The 23,439-nt window shown below is 38.0% G+C and overlaps 2 protein-coding genes across 2 annotated transcripts in view; one reads left to right on the forward strand and one right to left on the reverse strand.

The window, feature by feature from the left end:
- On the reverse strand, positions 1 to 21,655 carry LOC127628508 (E3 ubiquitin-protein ligase NRDP1). Its single transcript, XM_052105295.1, has 7 exons — positions 21,509 to 21,655; positions 11,801 to 11,899; positions 10,445 to 10,560; positions 4,080 to 4,351; positions 3,799 to 3,934; positions 3,535 to 3,638; positions 1 to 2,584 (listed from the first exon to the last, which is right to left on the reverse strand). The coding sequence occupies exons 3-7, from the start codon at positions 10,532 to 10,534 to the stop codon at positions 2,230 to 2,232; spliced, it is 957 nt and encodes a 318-aa protein (XP_051961255.1). The 5' UTR covers positions 10,535 to 10,560; positions 11,801 to 11,899; positions 21,509 to 21,655; the 3' UTR covers positions 1 to 2,229.
- The window catches only part of slc39a5 (solute carrier family 39 member 5), a 9,428-nt gene continuing 7,584 nt past the window's right edge, over positions 21,596 to 23,439 (forward strand). Inside the window, exon 1 of the mRNA XM_052105294.1 lies at positions 21,596 to 21,685. The gene's annotated coding sequence lies outside the window, so the exon portion shown is untranslated. The remainder of the gene's footprint in view (positions 21,686 to 23,439) is intronic.

The raw sequence follows: 23,439 nt of genomic DNA on the forward strand, positions 1-23,439 counted from the left end.
AATGACACTGACACACGGGTGTCATATTGCAAAATCAATAATGATATTTATTCATATTCTGTCAGTAACCCACAGCAAAATAGCAAGGATAAAGACAAAAAAAAAACAGAAGAATGCCACATCCATTGACAATGCCGCAGTGGGAAACATGAGCTCTTTGAACGCTTCGTCCCTGACATCAGATGATAAAATCCTGAGCGTCTAGAGCTAGAGAGGTCTTGCGTCCAATAAGAGATGATGTTTCAGCCTCATTCAACAGAACGCTAATAGTAGTGAACCTTCTTTTCACGAATAGCGAGTAGCTTTGAATTCAGTTAACATTAGTGAACAATTTTCCCCTTTTCACCACAAGCTGAAGTTTGTAAAAGGTGAGCAGACTGATGTGAAGTTATCAAAGCAGAGATAGAGTGAATTCTACATTGGATCATATGTTATTGCGTCATTTTGAGGGTGTAATTGTAAGATGATTTGCAAAGGTGCCTTGTGAGATTATAAAGCGATCATGCAGTGAAATGTCAAATGAAGTGTGATAAGGCAAAGTTCACAGACATTTCTCCCCTTAATTCACATAGGCCTGGTTGTATATTGCAGAATAAAAACATTCTGGGTCTTAGTTTTCTGCTTATATTTAACAACATTTGCAAAAAGCTACTGTAAACAATGCACTGAGCATTCAGGTCTATGTAACACTGCAGCAGATGACATAAAATTGCTCGAATAATACATTTCAGAATCGCTGAATTTACATTTTCGGTATGTTCGCGCAGCAAAAAACAAAACAAAAAAACAAACAAGAACAATAGCATAATGTGCATACAACAAAACACTTTGGTTGCAGAGACAACTGTCGTACAACACCAATTAAACTGACCCAACTCTTTATTCAACTATGTACAACAAAGGTACTCATAACATAAAGCATAAAACTATGCTAAATTAATTCTCAAACCACTTCTCCAGTCGATTGCACAATATAAACAAACATACAACCATCCGTGGTGGCAAACTGATGGATTAGAAAACCATTCAGCTATGAGCCACAGTAAACTGGTCCACATAAGTTGAGTCTGAGATAATAAGTTTGCAGGAGATCAAGCTATATACATCAAATGTTTTTTACATTATCTGCAAGTTGGTCTTTAGAAATTGTCATAAACATTTCCATGATTCGTAATCTATTAATAAACTTTCCATCCATTTATGGTTTGGAAGAGACCATTTGACAGTCAACTCAAAAACATTATTCATGTTCTAACCTGTCTTATACAAGCTGAGCATGAAACATACCCAGTAATCCCATTAGAAATTTAGATTTGTTTGATCTTCATAAAAAAAAAAAGCACCAGAGTAGATGGAAAGGCGGTGCCTGATTTGCACACACAAATTTAGTATTTAAGCAATTCTGATGAAAAATAAAATAAATCACAATCAAGAGTTTCTCATTGCACAAAGAACAGTGGGGGAAAGTTATTAAATCGCCCACCTTGTGCGCCTTTACTTTTTGTCTTGCCTCTGAAGAGGAACAAACCTCTTCACAAAATTAGATTCAGGCCAACAGCTTGTTTTCCCAGTTGCCACACAGTGCAGACACAGAGCAGAGAGATCTTTATCTAGCATACTTTAATCATAGCTCTTAAAAAAATAAAAGACATTGAGATCCATGGTAGCTTAAACACAATACTCTAAATATCAAACTGAGATGAAGACAGCAAAAATGTCCACTATATTATAACATGAACAGATAGTATATATCTTTATCTATATTTCTTTATCATCTGTATTTACAAGACATTGCTGAATGCTATAAGGGACATGTATTCACTCTCAATTTACGGACGGAGGGAAATTAATGTTAAAGGGGAAATTAGATAAGACAACACTTCAAATCCTTCTGTCCATCTTAATGCTAAAACGTATGTGTACCATCATCCCTGATAATGATTCAAGTTAGGTTTTTTCTATTTGGGTCCACTTATTTAAAATGTCATTTTAAGGCAAAGAGAATGGGAATGCTGGAGGTACTCTTCGTCAGATTTTTCAAAAGAGCAGAGTCTTCATAGAGGTCATCTCTCTGCCTGTGTCCATCCTTAAAATTTGAGGTAAAGACTGCCATAGAAGTCTTGATATTGAATTTCAGTGGGATGAATTTCGAATTTTTTAGAGGGGAAACTCAATTCAGTCTCTAATCCCATTTCATTATTGGCACCCTATAACCCTTCTAAATGCACACTATAAAATTTCCTCAACGCCGTGAGCAAAGATCATAACCAAGCCTGGCTCCAGAATCATATCTTCCCCCATGTGTTGGTTCTCGCAGGCCATGACAACCACCGCCTGCTTTCCCGGAATGCGTTTGGCCACATAGTTTTCATAATATCGCCGGTTCATCTGCCGTGTCTCCAGAGTGGCCAATCCTTGGGGCCAGTTGCGCTCATGGGCATTTTCAATGAGGTCATTAACAATTGACAATGGACATCCACTGTCTATTAGTGAGCGTTTGATGACGGCCTGGAGGACAGCATCGGGTGTGGAGATCATTCCTCCCCAACGGGTCACGCGAGCAGGTTGGAGTGAGTTCACCCACCTGTTGGTGGCCAAACCAGTGCAGTTAGTTTGACAGTCATCTGATTGTTAATTATGGGAAGTAATTATGACTGATTCAGAATTTGTAGCCAAACCAGTGCATTTTAGTTTGATAGTCATCCGATTATCAATTATGGGAAGTAATTATGAATGATTCAGAATTTGCAACCCATTATACTTCCATAATCTGATACATTTTAGAGTGAAACAGAAAATTCACACAAATTAATAAATAAATGCATCCATTAAGAAGTGATTGGCGTTTCATACCAGAGTGGAGCCAGATTTTAATGGAAGTATGCAGTCAATGATGGAGAGGATGAAATGCTTGTCATAAGATTCAGGCATATTTATTTGAACCTTAACCTGCTGGAAACTCAGACTTCAAGGCTTAGTTCACCCAAAATACAGAGCTTGGCAGAAGCAACGATTTCAAGTTAAAAACGTTTTAATTATAGATTTGTTTCTTACACCAACCTATCGGCTTCCTACAGAAGACTTTAAGTGATTGACTGGAGTTTGGATTACTTTTATGCTGCCTAAATATGCCTTTTGGTCCAAAAGCAAACAGCCAGGAGACTGATGGCATCAATTTAACAGAGCTGAAATCTGCTTGTAAAAATTGTCACTTCGGTTGTGTTGAAGAAGGAAAGTCATACACATCAGGAATGGCTTAAAGGTAAGTAAATCATGAGAATTTAAATTTTTGGGTGAACTAACCATTTAAGATCAACCACAAGAGCATTTCAACATCTCCCAATGGTAACGCTTTTTACTCAAATCTATAGCGTAACCTTTATTACATTAACTGCCATTAAATTACTGTCTTGACTATTGGCATAATTTTAGAGAGGCTGCACTACCTACAGCCTAGTAACCTTAACCCAAGTCTAAACAGGTCCATTTTGATTAAATGCAGACTTAAAAGACAAGAGATAAAAGACCACTCACTCCAGGATTTCATTGTACTCAATGCTCTCCTCCAGGTTTTGTAGGTTAGGGTTAGCACTGCGAATTGCTCGCATGTAAGCTTTCAGGAGCTGGATATCACGTTTCTGTAATGAGAAATCATACACATGTAGATTAAAATTGTTGTGCATGTGTGACAGAACAGAGACTCCAAGTTGCAATAGGAAGTCCTAATGTCATTACAACAAATCTTTTCTTTCACATTTAAGCAGACTCCTAATAAAATAAAAAATATACAGGCCTGACCTGCTCTGCAAGTTGGTGCTTATGCTCAGCTGAAGTCTTCTCCAGATCTGCAATCTTGGTCTGCTGTTGTTGCACTACACTACGTAGGTGCTTGATACAGTTGTGGTTGGGCATCTCATCCTTGGGCATTTCAAGCCTGCAAGAGAAAATAAAGCAGATTAGTCAAGTTGGTTTATCCCTCCAAATATTGTTGTGCATTCAATCTTATTGGGAAAAAACCAGAAGGTGAAGGAGGCCTCCAAGTGCATTAATATGTACATCACTCATCCTCAGTCACTTACCCACAGCCTTCCTCACAAGTGACAGGTCGTTTGGGGTTGTGCTCGCAGTCCTTGAGGTGCGACTGCAGCTGGTCTAGACGCAGGGTTGCAGTGCAGCCGAAGCCGGCGTTGTCACAGGAGATCTGCAGTTTGGAAAGCATGTTACGCATGATGCGGGGAACGGGTCGAAGGTGGGCAAGAGTCACTACAGTGCGGTCCACAGGGCAGATCTGCTGCTGTGCAAACCACTGTGTGATGCAGGCGTTGCAGAAAGCATGCTCACAGTGTGGGGCCTGAGAGGACAGACAGATTGATTAGGATGTAACTGAAACTCACTGCAACTACTGCAATGACTTCTTGCTGACTTTCAAGGTAGCACTTTTCAAAATATTGATGATTATGAGGGCTTTCACATTTTAGTGAACATTTTAAAATGTTAAAATACTAGTGTCTGAAAAATTACATTCTGTTTTAATCACTATTATTTAAAAATAGTAGGCAGTGGGGGTCGCGTGGCACCATGTGAGGGTAAGAATTCAATATACTCAGGCTCTGGAGACATTAAAAGACACTTATGTGCTCAAGCTGATTCCCCTGACAGGGCCGCAGACCAGAGACTCAGTTTGGATGGTACAGTGGGAGAAATTCAGCATCAACTGTCCAGCATGTCGGTGATGCTGACGAAGGTCGTAGCGGACTTGGAGGATCTTGCTGTAATACATCGATCAATTACAGCCATGGAGGCGAAACTCTCTGAGTTGGTTACAAAAAATGGGGACGTCGAGAAACGTTGTTTATCTGGAGTCATCGGAGAGGGAATTAGCTGCTAATCCGCTAGCGACCAAGGCAGATTTGCAGTGCATCTGGGAAAAGCTGGAAGACCTTGAAAATCATAATCGGCAAAACAATGTCCAAATTGTTGGAATTTCTGAGAACGAAGATGGCAGAAATATGGTAAAATTCCTAGACGAGCTCTTCCCGAGTATGCCCGACATAACAGGCCATAAGATGGAAATCGAGCGAGCTCACATGGTCCCGGCTCAGAGAACCGCTGAGGGAGACAGGCCCCGATCAATTCTGGCCTAATTTCTGAGATCATCCGATAAAGATCTTGATTTACATGAGGCGAGCATTATCCTTCATAAACTCATTGGAATGAGTAAGCCATGGTGTAATTCTCAAGTTGCTCCCAAGTGAGCTTGACTCACTGAACATTCACTTGACTGTCCGAGGAAGCTGGGCGCCTTTTTTGTTTCTTTTTGTGATGGTTCCACCTAGCGGCTGGAGTTTTGTGGAATACAATCCTTCAAGAAACTTTTGCATCAACGGAGGGTCACTTTTACACTGAAGATCCCAGCCAGTTTGAGAAGAGTTGCTAAGGATGGCCACAAAGTATTTACTTGTCCCCAACAAGCATTGTCCTTATAATGTCAAGGGAATGAGTAAGTCATTGTGTGGCGCTCGCTTTGCAGCCAAGTGGACCTGACTCACTGAACATTAACTTGACTTTCTGAGGAAAAACCTTATTTGTTTCTTTTTGTGCTGGATCCACCTAGCGGCTGGAGTTCGTTTTGTGGAATAACATTCCTTCGGGACAGTTGAATGAATCTGCTCATTCCTTGAGCTAATGTCTAGTATTGAATGGAGTTTGTTTTGTGGAATATTTTTTTGCAGGACATTGAAAGGATTAGGTCATCTGCTGCACTTATGAATCAGCCGGCTCACTGAACATTCGTTTGACTGCCCGAGGAAACGAAAGTTTTTTATTTATTGATTGATTGTTTTATTAATTATTATTTGTGTGTTTATTCTGCCTATTGGTTGGAGATTGTTTTATAGATTTTATTATGTAATGTAATTCTGTCTCACAAAAGTTGTATAGAAGTACCAGACTTGAGGAATCTGATGGCAAAGTTGTAGCTGGGGCTCCCGTAGGCGTACATGGACTGTTTGAGTTTAGATGGATGGACGGAGGTTGGCGCTGTCGTACGCGGGGTTAATGCACACATTTTTCTTTTTTTCTGTTTGCTTGGTTCGGGGGGGAAGTTTGGGGTTTGATTGTTGCATTAATGTTGGAATGTTGTCTTTTTATAATCTTGTTTTTGACAAACAATATATTTTTTCTAATATGTCAAAATTTAAAATGTTAATATGAGTGGATTTTCTCTCTCCACGTGGAATGTGAATGGGTTGGGGCACCACATAAAAAGAAGGAAAGTTATTTCTCTTCTTAAACGTAAGAAATATGATATGGGCGCCTGGGTAACTCAGTGGTAGATGCTGCCTACCTTCCCTGGGGTTTGCTAGTTTGAATCCCAGGGTGTGCTGAGTGACTCTAGAGTACATTGGGAATTGAGCATTCCAAATTGAGAGAAAAAGAGGAAAAAATAAATAAAATGTATATAGTGTTTCTTCAAGAAATGTCTCAAACAGATTAAAGATAAATTAAGAAGAGTGATTATAGTTTTAGCAGAAATGCAGGGGCAAAGGTTGATTTTGGCTAATATTTCTGCACCTAACGTTGATGATCAGGGCTTTTTTTATAGATCTTGAAAGGATGTTACAAGCAGCTTGCACCCCCATATTGTATTGGGAGGAGATTTGAATCTTTTGATGGACTGAGTCCTTGATCATATTGAAGCAGATGTGTGCAAGCCCCCTAGAGCAACATTGACACTTCAAAGGATGAGTAAAAATCTTGGTCTTACAGATATTTGTAGACTTTTGAGCTCATCTGTTAAGGACTATACATTTTTTTCTTCCATCCATAAGATTTATTCTAGAATAGATTTTTTTAATATACCCAAGTCCGTCATTTTATCTGTTGTGGATTGCTCAATTGGAAACATCTTAGTCTAAGATAATGCCCTGGTGAGTTTAGAGGTGTTGCGCTAAATTTATAAAATGTATTTTATAAAAATAAATCATATAGTTGCTGCTTTAATGTATCCCTTTTGCAAAATCCTGAATTTCAACTTATGTTAAAGGCTGAAATCAGAATCAGCTTTAATGCTAAGTATGCTGACACATATGTAGTAATGGCAGAAGTAGATATGTTGGATAATATAAATAGACTTAACTGTGTATTGCACATAATTATTGCACAATGGGGCAATTTAACTGTTCATGAGATGGATAGCCTGAGGGAAAAAACTGTTCCTGTATCTGACGGTTCTGGTACTCAAGAGCCAGAAGGCAACAGTTAAGAAAGGTAGTGGGCTGGGTTAGTGGGGTCAAGAGTGATTTTTACAGCCTTTTTCCTCACTCTGGAAGTGTATAGTTCTTGAAGGGGGTGCAGGGGGCAACCAATAATCCTCTCAGCAGTCCGAACTGTCCTCTGTAGTCTTCTGATGTCCGATTTCGTAGCTGCACCAAACCAGACAGTTATTGAAGTGCAGAGGACAGACTCAGTGACTGCTGAGTATAACTGTATCAACAGCGCCTGTGGCAGGTTGAACTTCCTCAGCTGGCAAAGGAAATACAACCTCTGCTGGGCCTTTTTCACAATGGAGTCAATGTGTGTCTCCCACTTCAGGTCCTGTGAGATGGTAGTGCCAAGGAACCTGAATGACTCCACTGTTGCCACAGTGCTGTTTAGAATGGTGAGGGGTGACAATATTGGAGTGTTCCTCCTAAAGTCCACAATGATCTCCAGGTTGTTTTGACTGCACCAGTGAGCCAGCCATTTAACCTCTTTTCTATATAAAGACTCATCATCTCGGATGAGGCTGATGACAGTGGTGTCGTCTGCAAACTTCGGGAGCTTGACAGAGGGATCAATGTGTAAATCAATGTGTATATGGAGACCAACTTGTCCTCAGTATCCTCTGTGGGCATGGCTTTGGAGGCACTTAAGGCAGTTCTTAGGGGTCGGATCATACAGCATGCCTCATTCATAAAAAGTCCAAAGCATGAGAACTCGTGGAATTGGAAGGGAATATTAAAAGTGCCGAAGTAAGGCTCCGGGGCCAGATGGATTTGCTGCTGAATTTTTTAGATCTGACGCCCATTCACACATTCTCCGTTTGCAGTGTGTATGCGGTGCGTATGCGATGCGTATTTTTTCCGTACCCATGTTAACAGGTTAGAGCTTTTACACTGCACGCGGATGCAGTCCGTCGATCCGTTCCAGTTGCGGTGCGTATACAGCAGTGCAGCGATCGTTTACCGGCCGAGTCTATTTTTGCTGTGCTGCACAGCACTGAATTAAAGTGGCAGCGCATTGTTCACATTAAAACAGACATAGATTGTCAAGAAACTGTAATAATTTCATCATATACGCATAATTACAGTTAATGTGTTCTACAGTTACTAAATTACAGAGTCAAGAAAAACAAAAAAGTATGATTATAGTCCAAAAGTTGCAAAATGCCATCATATATGATTTTTTTACTCTAAAAAAAGACAGAGTGAACGCAAATGCATCTCATTCTTCTCCTTCTTAGCAACATATTTAGCGCGATAGCTTTTCTTCAACTCGAACTACATGTAAAACAAAGAATCACAATGATTAAAATAAATTTTCATACTGTTTCAATGTCTTAAACCATGTCAAAGTTAACGTTTGGATTTAAAATCAAAATTCCTTACACATTTTTGATTTTGTGGCACACAGAAACTGCAGATCAGTAGCGCACTGCAAACGCAGCATATGTGAAAGCACTATAGTGCGTGCTGCTCCTGTACCGTATACGCACCGCATATGCACTGCACACGGAGTATGTGTGAAACGGGCGTTATGCTACAGAATTGGCTCCACTTTTGCTAGATGTTTATACAGAACCATTAAAGAATGTAAAGCTTCCTCCAACCATGACACAAGCCTGGATTAGTCTGATTCTTAGAAAGGACAAAGATCCAAGCGAGGGTAAGAGTTACCATCCAATTTACCTGATCCAGCTAGATTCAGAAGAATTCTGGCTAACCGACTGAGTGAAGTTATGACATCTTTTATACATATAGATCAGGTGGGGTTTATTCAGGGCCTCAGTTCTTCTGATAACATTAGGCATTTCATCAATAACATGTGGTCAGTTGCAAACGATCAGACTCCCGGTCGCTGCCATCTCACGTGATGCCGAAAAGGCATTTGCTATGGTAAAATGGGATTATCTTTTTAAGACTTTGGAAATATATGGGTTCGGGAATAATTTTACTGGATGAATTAAGTTACTTTATAGACACCCGGTAGCAGCGGGTGCCCATTTTCTGATTATTTTACTCTGGATAGGGGAAACCGGCAGGTTTGCCCTCTTTCCCCACTATTGTTCTGTCTTGCCCTGGAAACATTTGCAGCCGCGATAAGTAGGGAAGATGATTTTCCAGGGGTGGTGGCAGGAGGTATGCTTTACGCAGATGATATTTTATTATTTGTCTGACACCACTAGAATTATTAATTCCTTTTCTAAGTTCTCAGGATACATGGTTAATTGGTCTAAATCCGAAGCTTTGGCTCTGACAGCGTACTGCCCAGTAACAACTTTTCAGCCAGGCACCTTTCAGTGGCCCAGACAGGGCATTAAGTATTTGGGCATTTTATTCACAGCAAATTTGTTTGAGTTCATTTTGACCCATTAATAAAATGTTTTTCGAGCGATGTGGGCTTCATTACATTTATCTATAATTGGGAAAGTTACTGTTATTAAAATGAATTGTAAAAAGTGTCCAGAGTGCGGACATTTATTTAAATGTTGCCCTGAGCATATGGCTCCCCAAATTATGTATTAACAAGCCTCCTTTTTGCAGGAACGATCCACTGACCAGCAAAACGGTGGCTTGTTAATACATAATTTGGGGAGCCATATGCTTCCCAAATTATGGGGGTTACTACACTCGGTGACCTATATGAGAGTTGAGTGCTGAGATCCTTTGAAAATATGGTTCAACATTTTGGGATTCCCAGATCGCAGTTCTATAGGTATTTACAGCTGCGCCACCTGCTCTCTACGGTTTTGGGAGTAGTGAAGGTTAAATATTGATTCTGTTTGTATATGTTTTGCTTTTCTTTGTTTATTAGATGAATCAATAAAAATAAAATGTTAAATCACAAAAAATTCAAAAATAGTAGGCAGTATTCAGCGTATACTGCGCAGAAGACCGTAGACTTGTATTTCATACTAAACAGGCATTCATTATTTTCGTGATTCCATTTGGGGCCACTTATGGTGTAGTATTAACACATTCACCTTTAAGAAAGACTGACTTTAACATCCTCAAATCCACACATCAGTAAAACTCATTAACACTATATTCTCAGAGCAATGATATCTGATAACCACAAAATCCCTTGCTGGCTAAAGGTTGAAAGCAGAGCACTCCCCTTCTGTCACTTTCTCGAGGTGTTCTCTGTTCTAGGGTGCTCCGTTTGAATGAAAATAAATATGGACCTGCACTGGCTCCTCCAACACCCCGCTGCAGATGGGACACAACAGATCCTCGTCCACCTCTCCTTGGAACCTGGTGATGTCGTACCCCATGGCACATTACCAGAACCCTTTGATATCTGAAAGGGAACGGGAAGAGTGGGTGATATGAACTCTGGCAGTACACTCAGCTGTATATCCTTTTATTGCCTTTGTTGGTTAAAAAAAAAAGAAAAAAAAAAAAAAAAGAGAGCATCAAAACCAGTCACAGCACAGGAATAATTGGTAAAGCAGGCATCAATAAGAAAATGTGAAATTGTGATTTCAAAAGTAGTTTCAAAAGATGTATCCATTAACATGTTTCTAAGCTGATGACGTGATACTCTAATAAACAAAGAATACATAGCACACACAAATACTGGGTAAACATTTTTTTTATCAATCCATTTTGGTATTGAATGAAATATAAGTATTACTTATAGATTTCTTTTGCTTACTCATTTATCTCAAAACAATAAATATTTTTGAACAGACTTGTGCTTGGAGCACACCTATGACATCTAATGCTACCTAACAGGCAGCTCACTAGGTTTCAGAATAGAGTCCATACAACAATTGTTCTTAGAAAACACTTCACTTGTAAAATGATCGCATTTCCTGTACAAAGGTGACCTTCTATTTTTTTATTTTTAGAGACACTAGCACTGCAAGGCGAAAGACACAATGTCTGTGTGTGACTGTGTGTGGGCATTTCACCACTATGAGATTACTGTATTAGATTACTGTATTAAAAAAATGGGGGCACTGTTATATGCTATTTTAAAAAGGTTATATACTGTATATAAAAAAATGTAATATTACAAGTCTTTCTGCAGTAAATATTAAGTACAGTATATATATATATATATATATATATTTTATTTTTTTCAAATGTATTACTGTTTTACTGTTTACTTGAATAATAACTTTTTACTTATTTGACAATTATGTAATTGTTTAAATGAATTTTGAAATATGAACTGTATATGAATATTTACATTTTTAAATAAAATTATAGTAAAAATACAGTATTAGTTATCGCATATTAGTTCAATCACCTACTAGTTATTGCAGAATCGAAATTGGTATTGAGAATGGTGAAATATTAGTGGTATTGTATGGTCTTCTGGTATTGACAACCCTGCTAACTCGACACCAATGTGGGATTACATTAGTGCTATTGAGAGCTAAGGGCAAGCAGACCTTTCACAGAGTACAAGTGATAATCATTGTTAAAATGCATGATTAAATATTCATGACTTGATCAATTAGACAATGCACAGTCGCATGAATGTTGTATCAGTCATTTATATGCTAATACATCAGATGAAACTCACATACCTCACTAAAGCACCGTCCTCATGATTCTTCTACAGTGTGTCGTCCTCATGTGCCAGGTGGACAAGGCAATTTTCCTTATGATGCAAGACCGATCATCCCCTTAAGATAAAGCAAAACAGGATGCATCAATTATGAGTCAATCAATGCAATGCTACTAATTTGAAGCACTTTAATTAAGATGCAAAAAGCCTCTTCAAAACATATTCTGATAAAGACCCATGGATTTCCTGGAAGCTTCAGCCAAATCTGAGGCATGTATACGGTCACTTAGTTCATTCCCTATTTAAAGAGGTTTTGTATACTGGATCTAATCATTATCATTTAAGCTTATTAAGATGCTTGCTTTATCCGCCCATTTTCTCTCTTGAGTAGCAATCTAAACCCATTAATGCCTTCATGCACCACAATCAAATTAAAATGCCAGTTCATTTACGAAGCAGATGACATGGAAAAAAAGTCACGCGCAACAGGCACACCCAACCATAGGACTGAGCGGTGTGATGGTATAAAATATTGTGAGATGGTACAAATGTGTAAACCCATTAACATTTTGTTTTACAGTATTATTTGTGCACCTATCAGTTGTCAGTACTGCTTTGTTATTTACATGACAAAGCGATGAAGAAACATAGAATAAAGTGAAAATTCAGCGTGTGATGCTAACCTTGTCAAGACAAGGAGGAAATTGTTTTTTTTAAGCCACAGCGTGAAGCAGAAGTATTTACTTTGTCTACAATTTGATGCATTAACATAAAATTCAACTAATGTGTGGTCAATGGTGCATGTACAGTCAGGTCCATAAATATTGGGACATCGACACAATTCTAATCTTTTTGGCACTATACACAACCACAATGGATTTGAAATGAAACAAACAAGATGTGCTTTAACTGCAGATTTTCAGCTTTAATTTGAGGGTATTTACATCCAAATCAGGTGAACGGTGTAGGAATTACAACAGTTTGTATATGTGCCTCCCACTTTTTAAGGGACCAAAAGTAATGGGACAGATTAACAATCAGAAATCAAACTTTCACTTTTTAATACTTGGTTGCAAATCCTTTGCAGTCAATTACAGCCTGAAGTCTGGAACGCATAGACATCACCAGACGCTGGGTTTCATCCCTGGTGATGCTCTGCCAGGTCTCTACTACAACTGTCTTCAGTTCCTGCTTGTTCTTGGGGCATTTTCCCTTCAGTTTTGTCTTCAGCAAGTGAAATGCATGCCCAATTGGATTCAGGTCAGGTGATTGACTTGGCCATTGCATAACATTCCACTTCATTCCCTTAAAAAAGTATTTGGTTGCTTTAGCAGTATGCTTCGGGTCATTGTCCATCTGTACTGTGAAGCGCCGTCCAATGAGTTCTGAAGCATTTGGCTGAATATGAGCAGATAATATTGCCCAAAACACTTCAGAATTCATCCTGCTGCTTTTGTCAGCAGTCACATCATCAATAAATACAACAGAACCAGTTCCATTGGCAGCCATACATGCTCACGCCGTGACACTACCACCAACATGCTTCACTGATGAGGTGGTATGCTTTGGATCATGAGCAGTTCCTTTCCTTCTCCATACTCTTCTCTTCCCATCACTCTGGTACAAGTTGATCTGTCCATAGGATATTGTTCCAGAACTGTGAAGGCTTTTTTAGATGTTGTTTGGCAAACTCTAATCCAGCCAATGGTTTACATCTTGTGGTGAACCCTCTGTATTTACTCTGGTGAAGTCTTCTCTTGACTGTTGACTTTGACACACATACACCTTCCTGCTGGAGAGTGTTCTTGATCTGGCCAACTGTTGTGAAGGGTGTTTTCTTCACCAGGGAAAGAATTCTTCGGTCATCCACCACAGTTGTTTTCCGTGGTCTTCCGGGTCTTTTGGTGTTGCTGAGCTCACCGGTGCGTTCTTTCCTTTTTAAGAATGTTCCAAACAGTTGATTTGGCCACACCTAATGTTTTTGCTATCTCTCTGATGGGTTTGTTTTGATTTTTCAGCCTAATGATGGCTTGCTTCACTGATAGTGACAGCTCTTTGGATCTCATATTGAGAGTTGACAGCAACAGATTCCAAATGCAAATAGCACACTTGAAATGAACTCTGGACCTTTTATCTGCTCCTTATAAATGGGATAATGAGGGAATAACACACACCTGGCCATGGAACAGCTGAGCAGCCAATTGTCCCATTACTTTTGGTCCCTTAAAAAGTGGGAGGCACATATACAAACTGTTGTAATTCCTACACCGTTCACCTGATTTGGATATAAATACCCTCAAATTAAAGCTGAAAGTCTGCAGTTAAAGCACATCTTGTTTGTTTCATTTCAAATCCATTGTGGTGGTGTATAGAGCCAAAAATATTAGAATTGTGTCGATGTCCCAATATTTATGGACCTGACTTTTAACGGTAAAAGACTGTAAAAATGCTGCAGAGAAAAACTGAAAAAAAAAAAAAAAAATAATATATATATATATATATATATAAACTGTGAAATATACATAACATTTTTAAATATATTTTGAAAGACAATTTATTTTTACAATATTTTACTAATTAAAATTTTTTAGATGTAAAAAGTAAGATTTTCCTGTATAATTAATTATAAAAAATGACATTGTTTAACAAAAGTACAACCAGTACAACCATAAGTACTGTAATATTAACAATAATTTACTGTAAAAAGTACAACAAGCCATTCCCACAATTCCCTGCATGACCCATCATATTTCATTATATTTTATGTGAAATAGTTACGTTTCATCTTATTTTAAAATCAGTTAAATACATTGGGGTGTTTCTTATATGTAATGTAGTTTAGTTAATGTTTACAGCATTATTTAAATTTCACGTGTTACCCTGATGGTGTTCAGTGTTTGTGTGAGTGACACTGAGCACTGTCTCTACATTTTTATTGTGCATTGCTCCTGGAAGAGCCACAATTGGTGAACTTGGTGTCATCATGTGGTCTTCTGTAATTCTTATGGTAATTAACAATACCTTATAAAGTAAAAAGCAGATTTTTACAGTTTCAGAAGGTTAATATCAAGTTTATGATGTTTTTACTGTAAATTAAAACTTTTTTTTTTTTACAGAGCCATCGTATTTATGTTTTTGTAAAAATAACAGGATTTTTTTTTACAGTGCAGAGATTACACATATTTGATGTAAGAGCACTTTACTCCCAATAGCACTAAATGTATCTTTGGAATGGCAAGATATAAAACATTAGGCAGGAAATACTTTGGTTAGTACATAGATCAATTCTCCCGATAGTGCCAAATACAGATACTGGGGCTGCACGATATGGATGAAAAATGGCATATGTGATAAATAGGATTGCAACGGTATGAGATTTTCACGGTATGATAACAGTCTCAGAAATTATCACGGTTTCACGGTATTACACAATTAGTATTATCAGTGAAAACGGAAGGGTTAATTTATTTATTTTTGAGAAAAAACTTCATTATAATTGAATCTTGAAACCATTTATTTTATTGAAGTATGTGTAAAAAAAGTCTCCCTTTTGAAAATAACATAAATTGAAAAAATAAGAAAGCTAAAAATCGAATTTAAAACATGATAAAAAAATAGCATGTAACTATAACATGTTATATAACTAAAGCATGTTAGTTTACATGTTAAATTTACTACTAAATGAAAAATATCATCAGCTGTGTGAGCTTTTGAAGTCCTATAATTATTAACAGTTAACATATACTGTAGGTGCGTGACAGCACAGCCAGACTGCTCTAGTCTGTCCCTTTATCTCTTATGTATTTAATGTATCATATGTAAACTCTGATATTACACCGCCTAATTTTTCTTTAAAAGCTGTGCACACAGCATATACACTTTGATGGATGGTCATTATACGAAGTCCAAAAGTTTCCCCCACTCCTTGGTGCAGGTTGCCAGCTTGAACAGGGCCATGACAATTCGCTTTTGTGCCGAAACCGGTGCAACCTGCGATAGGTGCAACATCAGGACCAATATTACAGTCCTATCAGAAGGGCAATTGCTCCCTTTTGACTGCAATTCCTCCTCTTCTGATTGCATTTATTTGTGAAATTAAAACGACAGTAAGCCAGTAAGGGGGGGGGATAGGGACATCTGTGAGCCGAAAGCTACACAATCAGCGATAAACACACATTTCTTTTACAATAAACCAAAACTTATGAGACAAAGTGTTTTTTTAAGCATGACATTACGCACACCATTTTTATCAATAAAAGGCCATTCGAATGGAAAGAGACAGAAGACAGAAAATGTCCCTAACTTTTTTATACGCATTTTCACTTTGTCGATAACAAAATAGTGTGAAAAGTAGAGATGCACCGATCGACCGGCCAGGGACCGGAATTAGCCGATTTTCTGCATGCACGGCCCGGAAACCGGCCGGTCAGCCTCACGTCTTTCCGATTCCAAGCCGGTCCGTTTTGTTGCCAGCTGCGCAGGCAATAACATCAGTTGCACGTAAACATGTCATTGGCGTGGGAGATCTTCACTGTGAGTGAAGAAATAATAAAATTCGAAATGTGTCAAAGTAAAACGTGGGGGAACCACCACAATAACTTTCGGATCAACAAACCTTATTATACATTTATAACACCATCACCTAGCTGAAAATGCCCATTTTAAAAAAGAAGCTAAAAAGTGAAAGCAGCTAAAGCTAGCCAGAGCTCAGAGCCAGTCACAAGTCAGTAGCCTCTCCTATCATTCCTTGGTATGAGCAACGAAAATACCAAAGCTATTACGAGGAAAATTATGGAATTTATGGCCCTGGATGACCAGCTGTTCTCCATAGCTGAGGACAGAGGCTTCAGAAATCTGATAAATTTCCTCAATACAGAGTAGGAGGTACTTTCTGACGTCGCGTTGCCCGAGTTGTTTAATCTCATGTCATGTAACACACGCAGCCTGTTATCTGTCAACATTTGAGTACACAAATCCGGGAGAGGAGAAGGGGGGTGCTGGATGGCAGAGGCAGGCTAAATACATACAAATTATGCCTTTGTGATTTAACGTAATTTTTCCCACCATGCCCGATATAAAAATCAGTGCGACACACATTGCAAAAGGCGTGGGCATTGTCGATATGGCTTCGGGATATGAAATTAAATTCTTCCATCCAGCTGTTGTTAAATTTACATGTATATTTTGTTTTTTTTACCGGAGCACCAGCTGAGTCTTCTCCCATCTACCAGTGATGCTTGATTTAATATCCTGCGTCTACTGCCTGCGCAGATATCAACAGTGCAAAAGGGTTGTGGGTTGCCAGATTGAGGTCACAAATTATTAGAAATTTGTATGATGTGTCGATTGTGCGAGTAGGATGCGTTTCATTCGAGATCTGGCAACTGGACACCTTGGAAAAATATATTGATGTGATTATTCATATAATGTGGTTTGGGCCATACAAATTACGGGAGTTTTTTTGGGAGAAATAACAAAACGGGAGACTCCCGGGAAAAACGGGAGTGTTGACAGTTATGCAAACCGTTCCCGAAGCAGTGCTCAGTTTTACAACTGATATTTGTACATCTAACGTAAGTTGAGCGTATTGGACACTTCAGTTTTTCAGATCTTTGGAATTGTTTTGTTAGACGAGTAATAAAGAGAAAAAGGTCCATTTATAAAAATAGTGGAAAATGACATCTGTTATATAAAGCATCTCATTTGCAGTTAATTGTTATTTCTACCTCTTTCTAGTCACAGAGCACTTTATTTTGAGAGTTGTTTAAGTGAGAGAAGATCCTGTAACTTAGTGTAGTTTGGGGGAAATTGTAATGTTTAATAATTTATTTTATTATGAAAATAAAATTTAGCATTGAAGAAAGGTAGATTTTGTTTGTATATGTGGTCAATAATAGTTCTTAGAAAGAAAATCGGAATCAGAAAAAATCGGTATCGGCAGGTCACACTTTCAAAAAATCGGAAATCGGCCAAGAAAATTACAATCGGTGCATCTCTAGTGAAAAGTGGATGGAAACTAGGCTACTGTGGCTTGAAGGCCTCTCCAGGCCTCCGTTTAATCATTAGATGACCAGGTGGAGGATCGCGATGATCCGAGCCGAGCGTCTTATGAGTAGCTCACGAACACAAAATTATTTTCTTAAATGTCAAAAATATTTAGGCCGATTTGGCGATCTGCCCGAAGTTAACCAATCAATCTTTATTTCTGGATTGTGCATTTCAATTCACAGAGTTTTAACAAAGTGTGTTGATAATTAATTATAAATAAAGCATTGGTTTTTCATATTGGCGCTTTGATGCTTATAATCGATATGCCGATTGTATTAATTTGGTCAATAATTGGCCGATTAATATCGGTGACCGATAATCCCTAACTGATACTAATGCAAAAGCAAAGAGCAGGCTGCATTGTGTATCCACAGCATCTACCCGCATCTCTTCCAATTCATAACATTTCTGGGAGGGGTGCTGTTGTGTCCCAATAGGCTGGTGGTGACCTAATTTTAGCTTGTCTAAGCAGACAGAGGGAGAGTGTGGGTGGTTCAAAATGTTCTCCCCTCACCCCTCATTTCAGCTATGGTACCAATATTTTCAATATTAAAATACAAAACTATATCCTTTCTCGGCTTAATATGCAGAGACAACAAAATACAAGTCATTGGTAGGTACACTTCCCCTAAAAGTATAAACACATTGGCTCTGTTGCTTTCAAGCAGTGCCAACATTGTGCTAAACGTATGCAAAAAGAGAGAAATATGTTTTAGTTTCATCAACCCAGTGTAAACTCAGTTGATCTGCCTGATATTTAGACCACTTCCATACATAACAGGTCTGAAAAACATCTATACTATAGTGTAAGGCCTAAGTCTTTCTAGCCAAGTCAGTCCACTGACAGCCCTCTCTGGAATGCTCTTGGGAAGCTATTTCCAGTAATGTCAGTGCAGCTCCTATCTACTTGAATGGAGAAAGACCAAAATCTCAAAAACGGTTGGTCAAAATTACGATCAAAGAACATATTTTAAATCAGCAATAAAATACTGGAATCATAAATTGTGATTTTGTACCTCATAAGACGGAACTTCCTTTCTACATCTATTGCCCGTTGGGCGCTCAGAGCTCCTTGGTTGAGCGTTTCAATTTCTCCCATTCATTTTAATAGAAGTGGCCCATCTCTGCTAAATTATCCCTAGTAAAACCTTTGGATGTCATCAAGAAGGTCCTAAAGAGCCATCATCAGGGAGCATAGGTAGTTCAGCGAGTATTGACACGAACTGGAGTCGCGAGTGCTGAATGACTCCAGCCAGGTCTCCTAAGCAAACAAATTGGCCCGGTTGCTAGGGAGGGTAGATTCACATGGGGTACTGCCTCATGGTCACGATTAGTGGTTTTCACTCTCAATGGGGTGTGTGGTAAGTTGTGTGTGGATCACCGAGAGTAGCATGAGCCTCCACATTCTGGGAGTCTCTACTGTGTCATGCACTATGAGCTACGTGATAAAATGCACAGATTGACGGTCTCAGAAGTGGAGGCACCCGGATTGAGGTGAGTAACCGTTAGGGCTGCACGATTTGGACAAAAAGTCATATTGCGATTATTTTGAAAAATATTGCGATTGCAATTTGAACTGCGATTATGATGGTAATGTTTTCCACATGTTCAACTGCAAAAAGGCTACTGCGGTTTTCACACTTGAACCCTCTTAAAAAGAACCAAACTTGAGACCTTTTTTCAGTTCAACCACAAACAAATAAAAATATAAACAGTGAAAAAAAGTCTTCTTCATATCCAAATGTTACAATCACTGTGTACCTGTTTTTGCCCATTTTGTCAAAATTTTATTTTTTTTCATCTCATCAATTAATGTTGATCATTTAACTTTTGATCTCCAATTTTCTTTTCATCTCATCAATTAATGTTGATCATTTAACTTTTATCAAAAGCTCTGTCAAAACTGGTTAAATGTAAGCTTTCTGCTCAATGCCACTGTTAACTGAATTTCCCTGTTGGTAAAACCATATTTGCTGCCTAGTAATTGCTGTCAAAAATAATGTTGGTTGATTGAATAATTCAGTATACACAAAATATAATAAAAAAATATAAATGTTACTCTTTATTCTAGGCCTTCAAAACTAGTAGGCTTATACAAACTATTCTTTACTGTATATAACATAGTCCTAAAGAATGAGGCTTAATGTCAAACTTTTAATTATTTTTATTAATTGTTTTATTATATTTAATTTAGTAATGCATTATATTATAGTAACTAAATATTTTATATGTATGTTCCTTTTCATTTTATTGGATGTTGGTAATATTAGTTCCGCTATCACTTGTTTCCGCGGGGAGTGTAATGATGGCGACACGCTCTCTCGTGGGGTCAACAAATGAAGGAGAATGAAGAGATGTTTCTGGCTTCTACAGGTGTAAGCATGAGAGGGAGTTGTGGAGCACAGAACCGCTCTGAAAACACTGTAACAATGCTATAATTTAATATAGACTGCAGCGCAAATAAACTTGAAGGGAGCAGACTATTTATTTGATTAAATCGCAGCCTGTTGCAATTTAATAAATCGCACAAGGTCATATCGCGGTTTCGATTTTATTTTGATTAATTGTGCAGCCCTAGTAACCGTGCAACCACCAGGACCTACTAAGTAGTGGGAATTGGGCATTCCGAATTGGGTTGAAAAGGGGATAAAAAAAAGAGAAAAAAGAGCCATCATCACTGAAGCCACTGTCCAGTTTCATCACATTTAAAAAGAAATCTGGTGTATTATTCCTGCAAAATGGTGGCTATAGTGTTTAGCAAACTGTCTGGAGACAGGTCTCTGGATCAAATATAAGTATGCAAACATGGCAGGATCCTTTTCTCGGAAAACAAAAAAGGGGGGATTAAGGGGTTAATGTTAAATGGACTGACATGGGCATTTAAACAGAGCCATTAACACAAAGCAAAATGGAAATGATCGAAAACATCAGTAATGCCGACGGAACACGCGTAAATATTTCATCCAGGCTTCAGAGAGAGTCTGTGATCCATTTCCAGTCAACTTCTGACAACGCACATACAGTAATGAGCCAAACGGACAGGGCAGCGCAGCAGAGAACACCTTTTGGATATGTTTTGGGGTCTGTTAAGTCCCCTGACCATAAAACACATAAAATATCTTGGAAAAATATAACATTCACGCTTGCCAACCTGAAACACACGTCTGTTGACTTGATCGAGCAAGTGAATGCAGCGTCCAGCATTAGCCAGCTCGCTAACGAAGATTTACAAAAACAATCCACAGGATCATAACAACAACGGGTTTCTGCGCACTATTCGCGTTTTTCTCCATTACAACGACCAGAAAGTGCCCCAAGCGTCTTGTATTAAATGTAAACCCACCCGAACGACAACATGTAAAGAGATTGCGTGAATACTAATGAGCTAGCATGGCTAACTAGCATGAAATCTGACTAGCTGACGCAAGCTGAGCAGCTTCATTATGTGGTCTAAAATATATATATATATATATACACATACATACGCATCTTTAAATATCACATTTCAAATTCTATATTTTCGATGCATTTAAATAGAATTTAAACGGTGTTCTGGTCAAATAACACCATGTCTACATGAAACAGTGTCATGTCTGTCTGCCGCCACCTCCAGTGCTACTCTCCGGCAGTTTTGATTTATAAAAGCGTTGAAAGGCATTTCTCAATAAGACTTAAATACCTGTGTCCGGTGGAGAGCTGTAGTGCTCCAACGTTTGATTTGAAAACCTGGATTTACAGAATGTGACTTCTGCGACGATCTGAGAACTGACTGATTTGTCTTCCTGACCGAGGAGCGGACCCAGTCTGTCTGAAGTCTGAGTCTGTGATCTGCTTCTGCGCTTACAGGAAAGTGAAAGTGTGTGACATTTATTTTATTCCAAAAACTCTTCTGTAGAAAAATACAAATTATGATTTCGTTTTTCCAATGGTAAAATGCCTAAGATTATCTTAGACAGACAGACAGACAGATAGAGAGGCAGACAGACAGATAGATAGATAGACATGATAGACAGATAGATAGATAGATACATAGACAGACAGACAGACAGACATGATAGATAGATAGACAGATTATAGATAGATTGAAAGATAGACAGACAAACAGATGATAGATAGACAGACAGGTGATAGATAGATTGAAAGATAGACAGACAGATTATAGATAGATAGATTGAAAGACAGACAGACAGATTATAGATAGATAGATAGACAGGTGATAGATAGATAGATAGATTGAAAGATAGACAGACAGATTATAGATAGATAGATTGAAAGACAGACAGACAGATTATATATAGATAGACTGAAAGACAGACAGATTATAGATAGATAGACAGATTATAGATAGATAGATAGACAGACAGTTGATAGACAGATTATAAATAGATAGATAGATAGATAGATAGATAGACAGACATATTATAGATAGACAGACAGACAGGTGATAGATAGACTGAAAGACAGACAGATTATAGATAGATAGATAGACAATTGATAGATAGACAGATTATAGATAGATTATAGATAGATTGAAAGACAGATAGACAGACAGATGATAGATAGACAGACAGGTGATAGATAGATTGAAAGATAGACAGACAGATTATAGATAGATAGATAGACAGACAGTTGATAGACAGATTATAGATAGATAGATAGATAGATAGATAGATAGACAGACAGATCAGATGATAGATAGACTGAAGACAGACAGATTATAGATAGATTGATAGACAGACAGATTGATGATAGATAGATTGATAGATAGACAGACAGATTATAGATAGATAGACAGACAGACAGGTGATAGATAGATTGAAAGATAGACAGACAGATTATAGATAGATAGATAGATTGAAAGACAGACAGACAGATTATAGATAGATAGATTGAAAGACAGACAGATTATAGATAGATAGACAGACAGACAGGTGATAGATTGAAAGATAGACAGACAGATTATAGATAGATAGATAGATAGATTGAAAGACAGACAGACAGATTATAGATAGATAGATTGAAAGACAGACAGATTATAGATAGATAGACAGATTATAGATAGATTGATAGACAGACAGACAGTTGATAGATAGATTGATAGATAGACAGACAGATTATAGATATATAGATAGATAGATAGATAGATAGATAGATAGACAGACAGATTATAGATAGATAGCACAGATTATAGATAGATAGATAGATAGATAGATAGATAGATAGATAGATAGATAGATAGATTATAGATAGATATATAGATAGACAGACAGATTATAGATAGATAGACAGACAGACAGATAGATAATAGATAGATAGACAGACAGATTATAGATATATGATGGAAGGATAATAGATGGAAGGACAGACAGATATCAATATTGTACTGTTTTGTAGATATGTACATCCATCCATCATCTAATCACATGTAGCCTACATATCTGCGCATGTGCACGCGGCTTTTGGACGTTTATAGATAGATAGATAGACAGACAGACAGATTATAGATAGACAGATGATAGATAGATGGAAGGACAGACAGATATCAATATTGTACTGTTTTGTAGATATGTACATCCATCCATCATCTAATCACATGTAGCCTACATAACT

This window comes from Xyrauchen texanus, chromosome 35 (genome assembly GCF_025860055.1).
Source record: "Xyrauchen texanus isolate HMW12.3.18 chromosome 35, RBS_HiC_50CHRs, whole genome shotgun sequence".
NCBI classification, from domain to species: Eukaryota; Metazoa; Chordata; class Actinopteri; order Cypriniformes; family Catostomidae; genus Xyrauchen; species Xyrauchen texanus.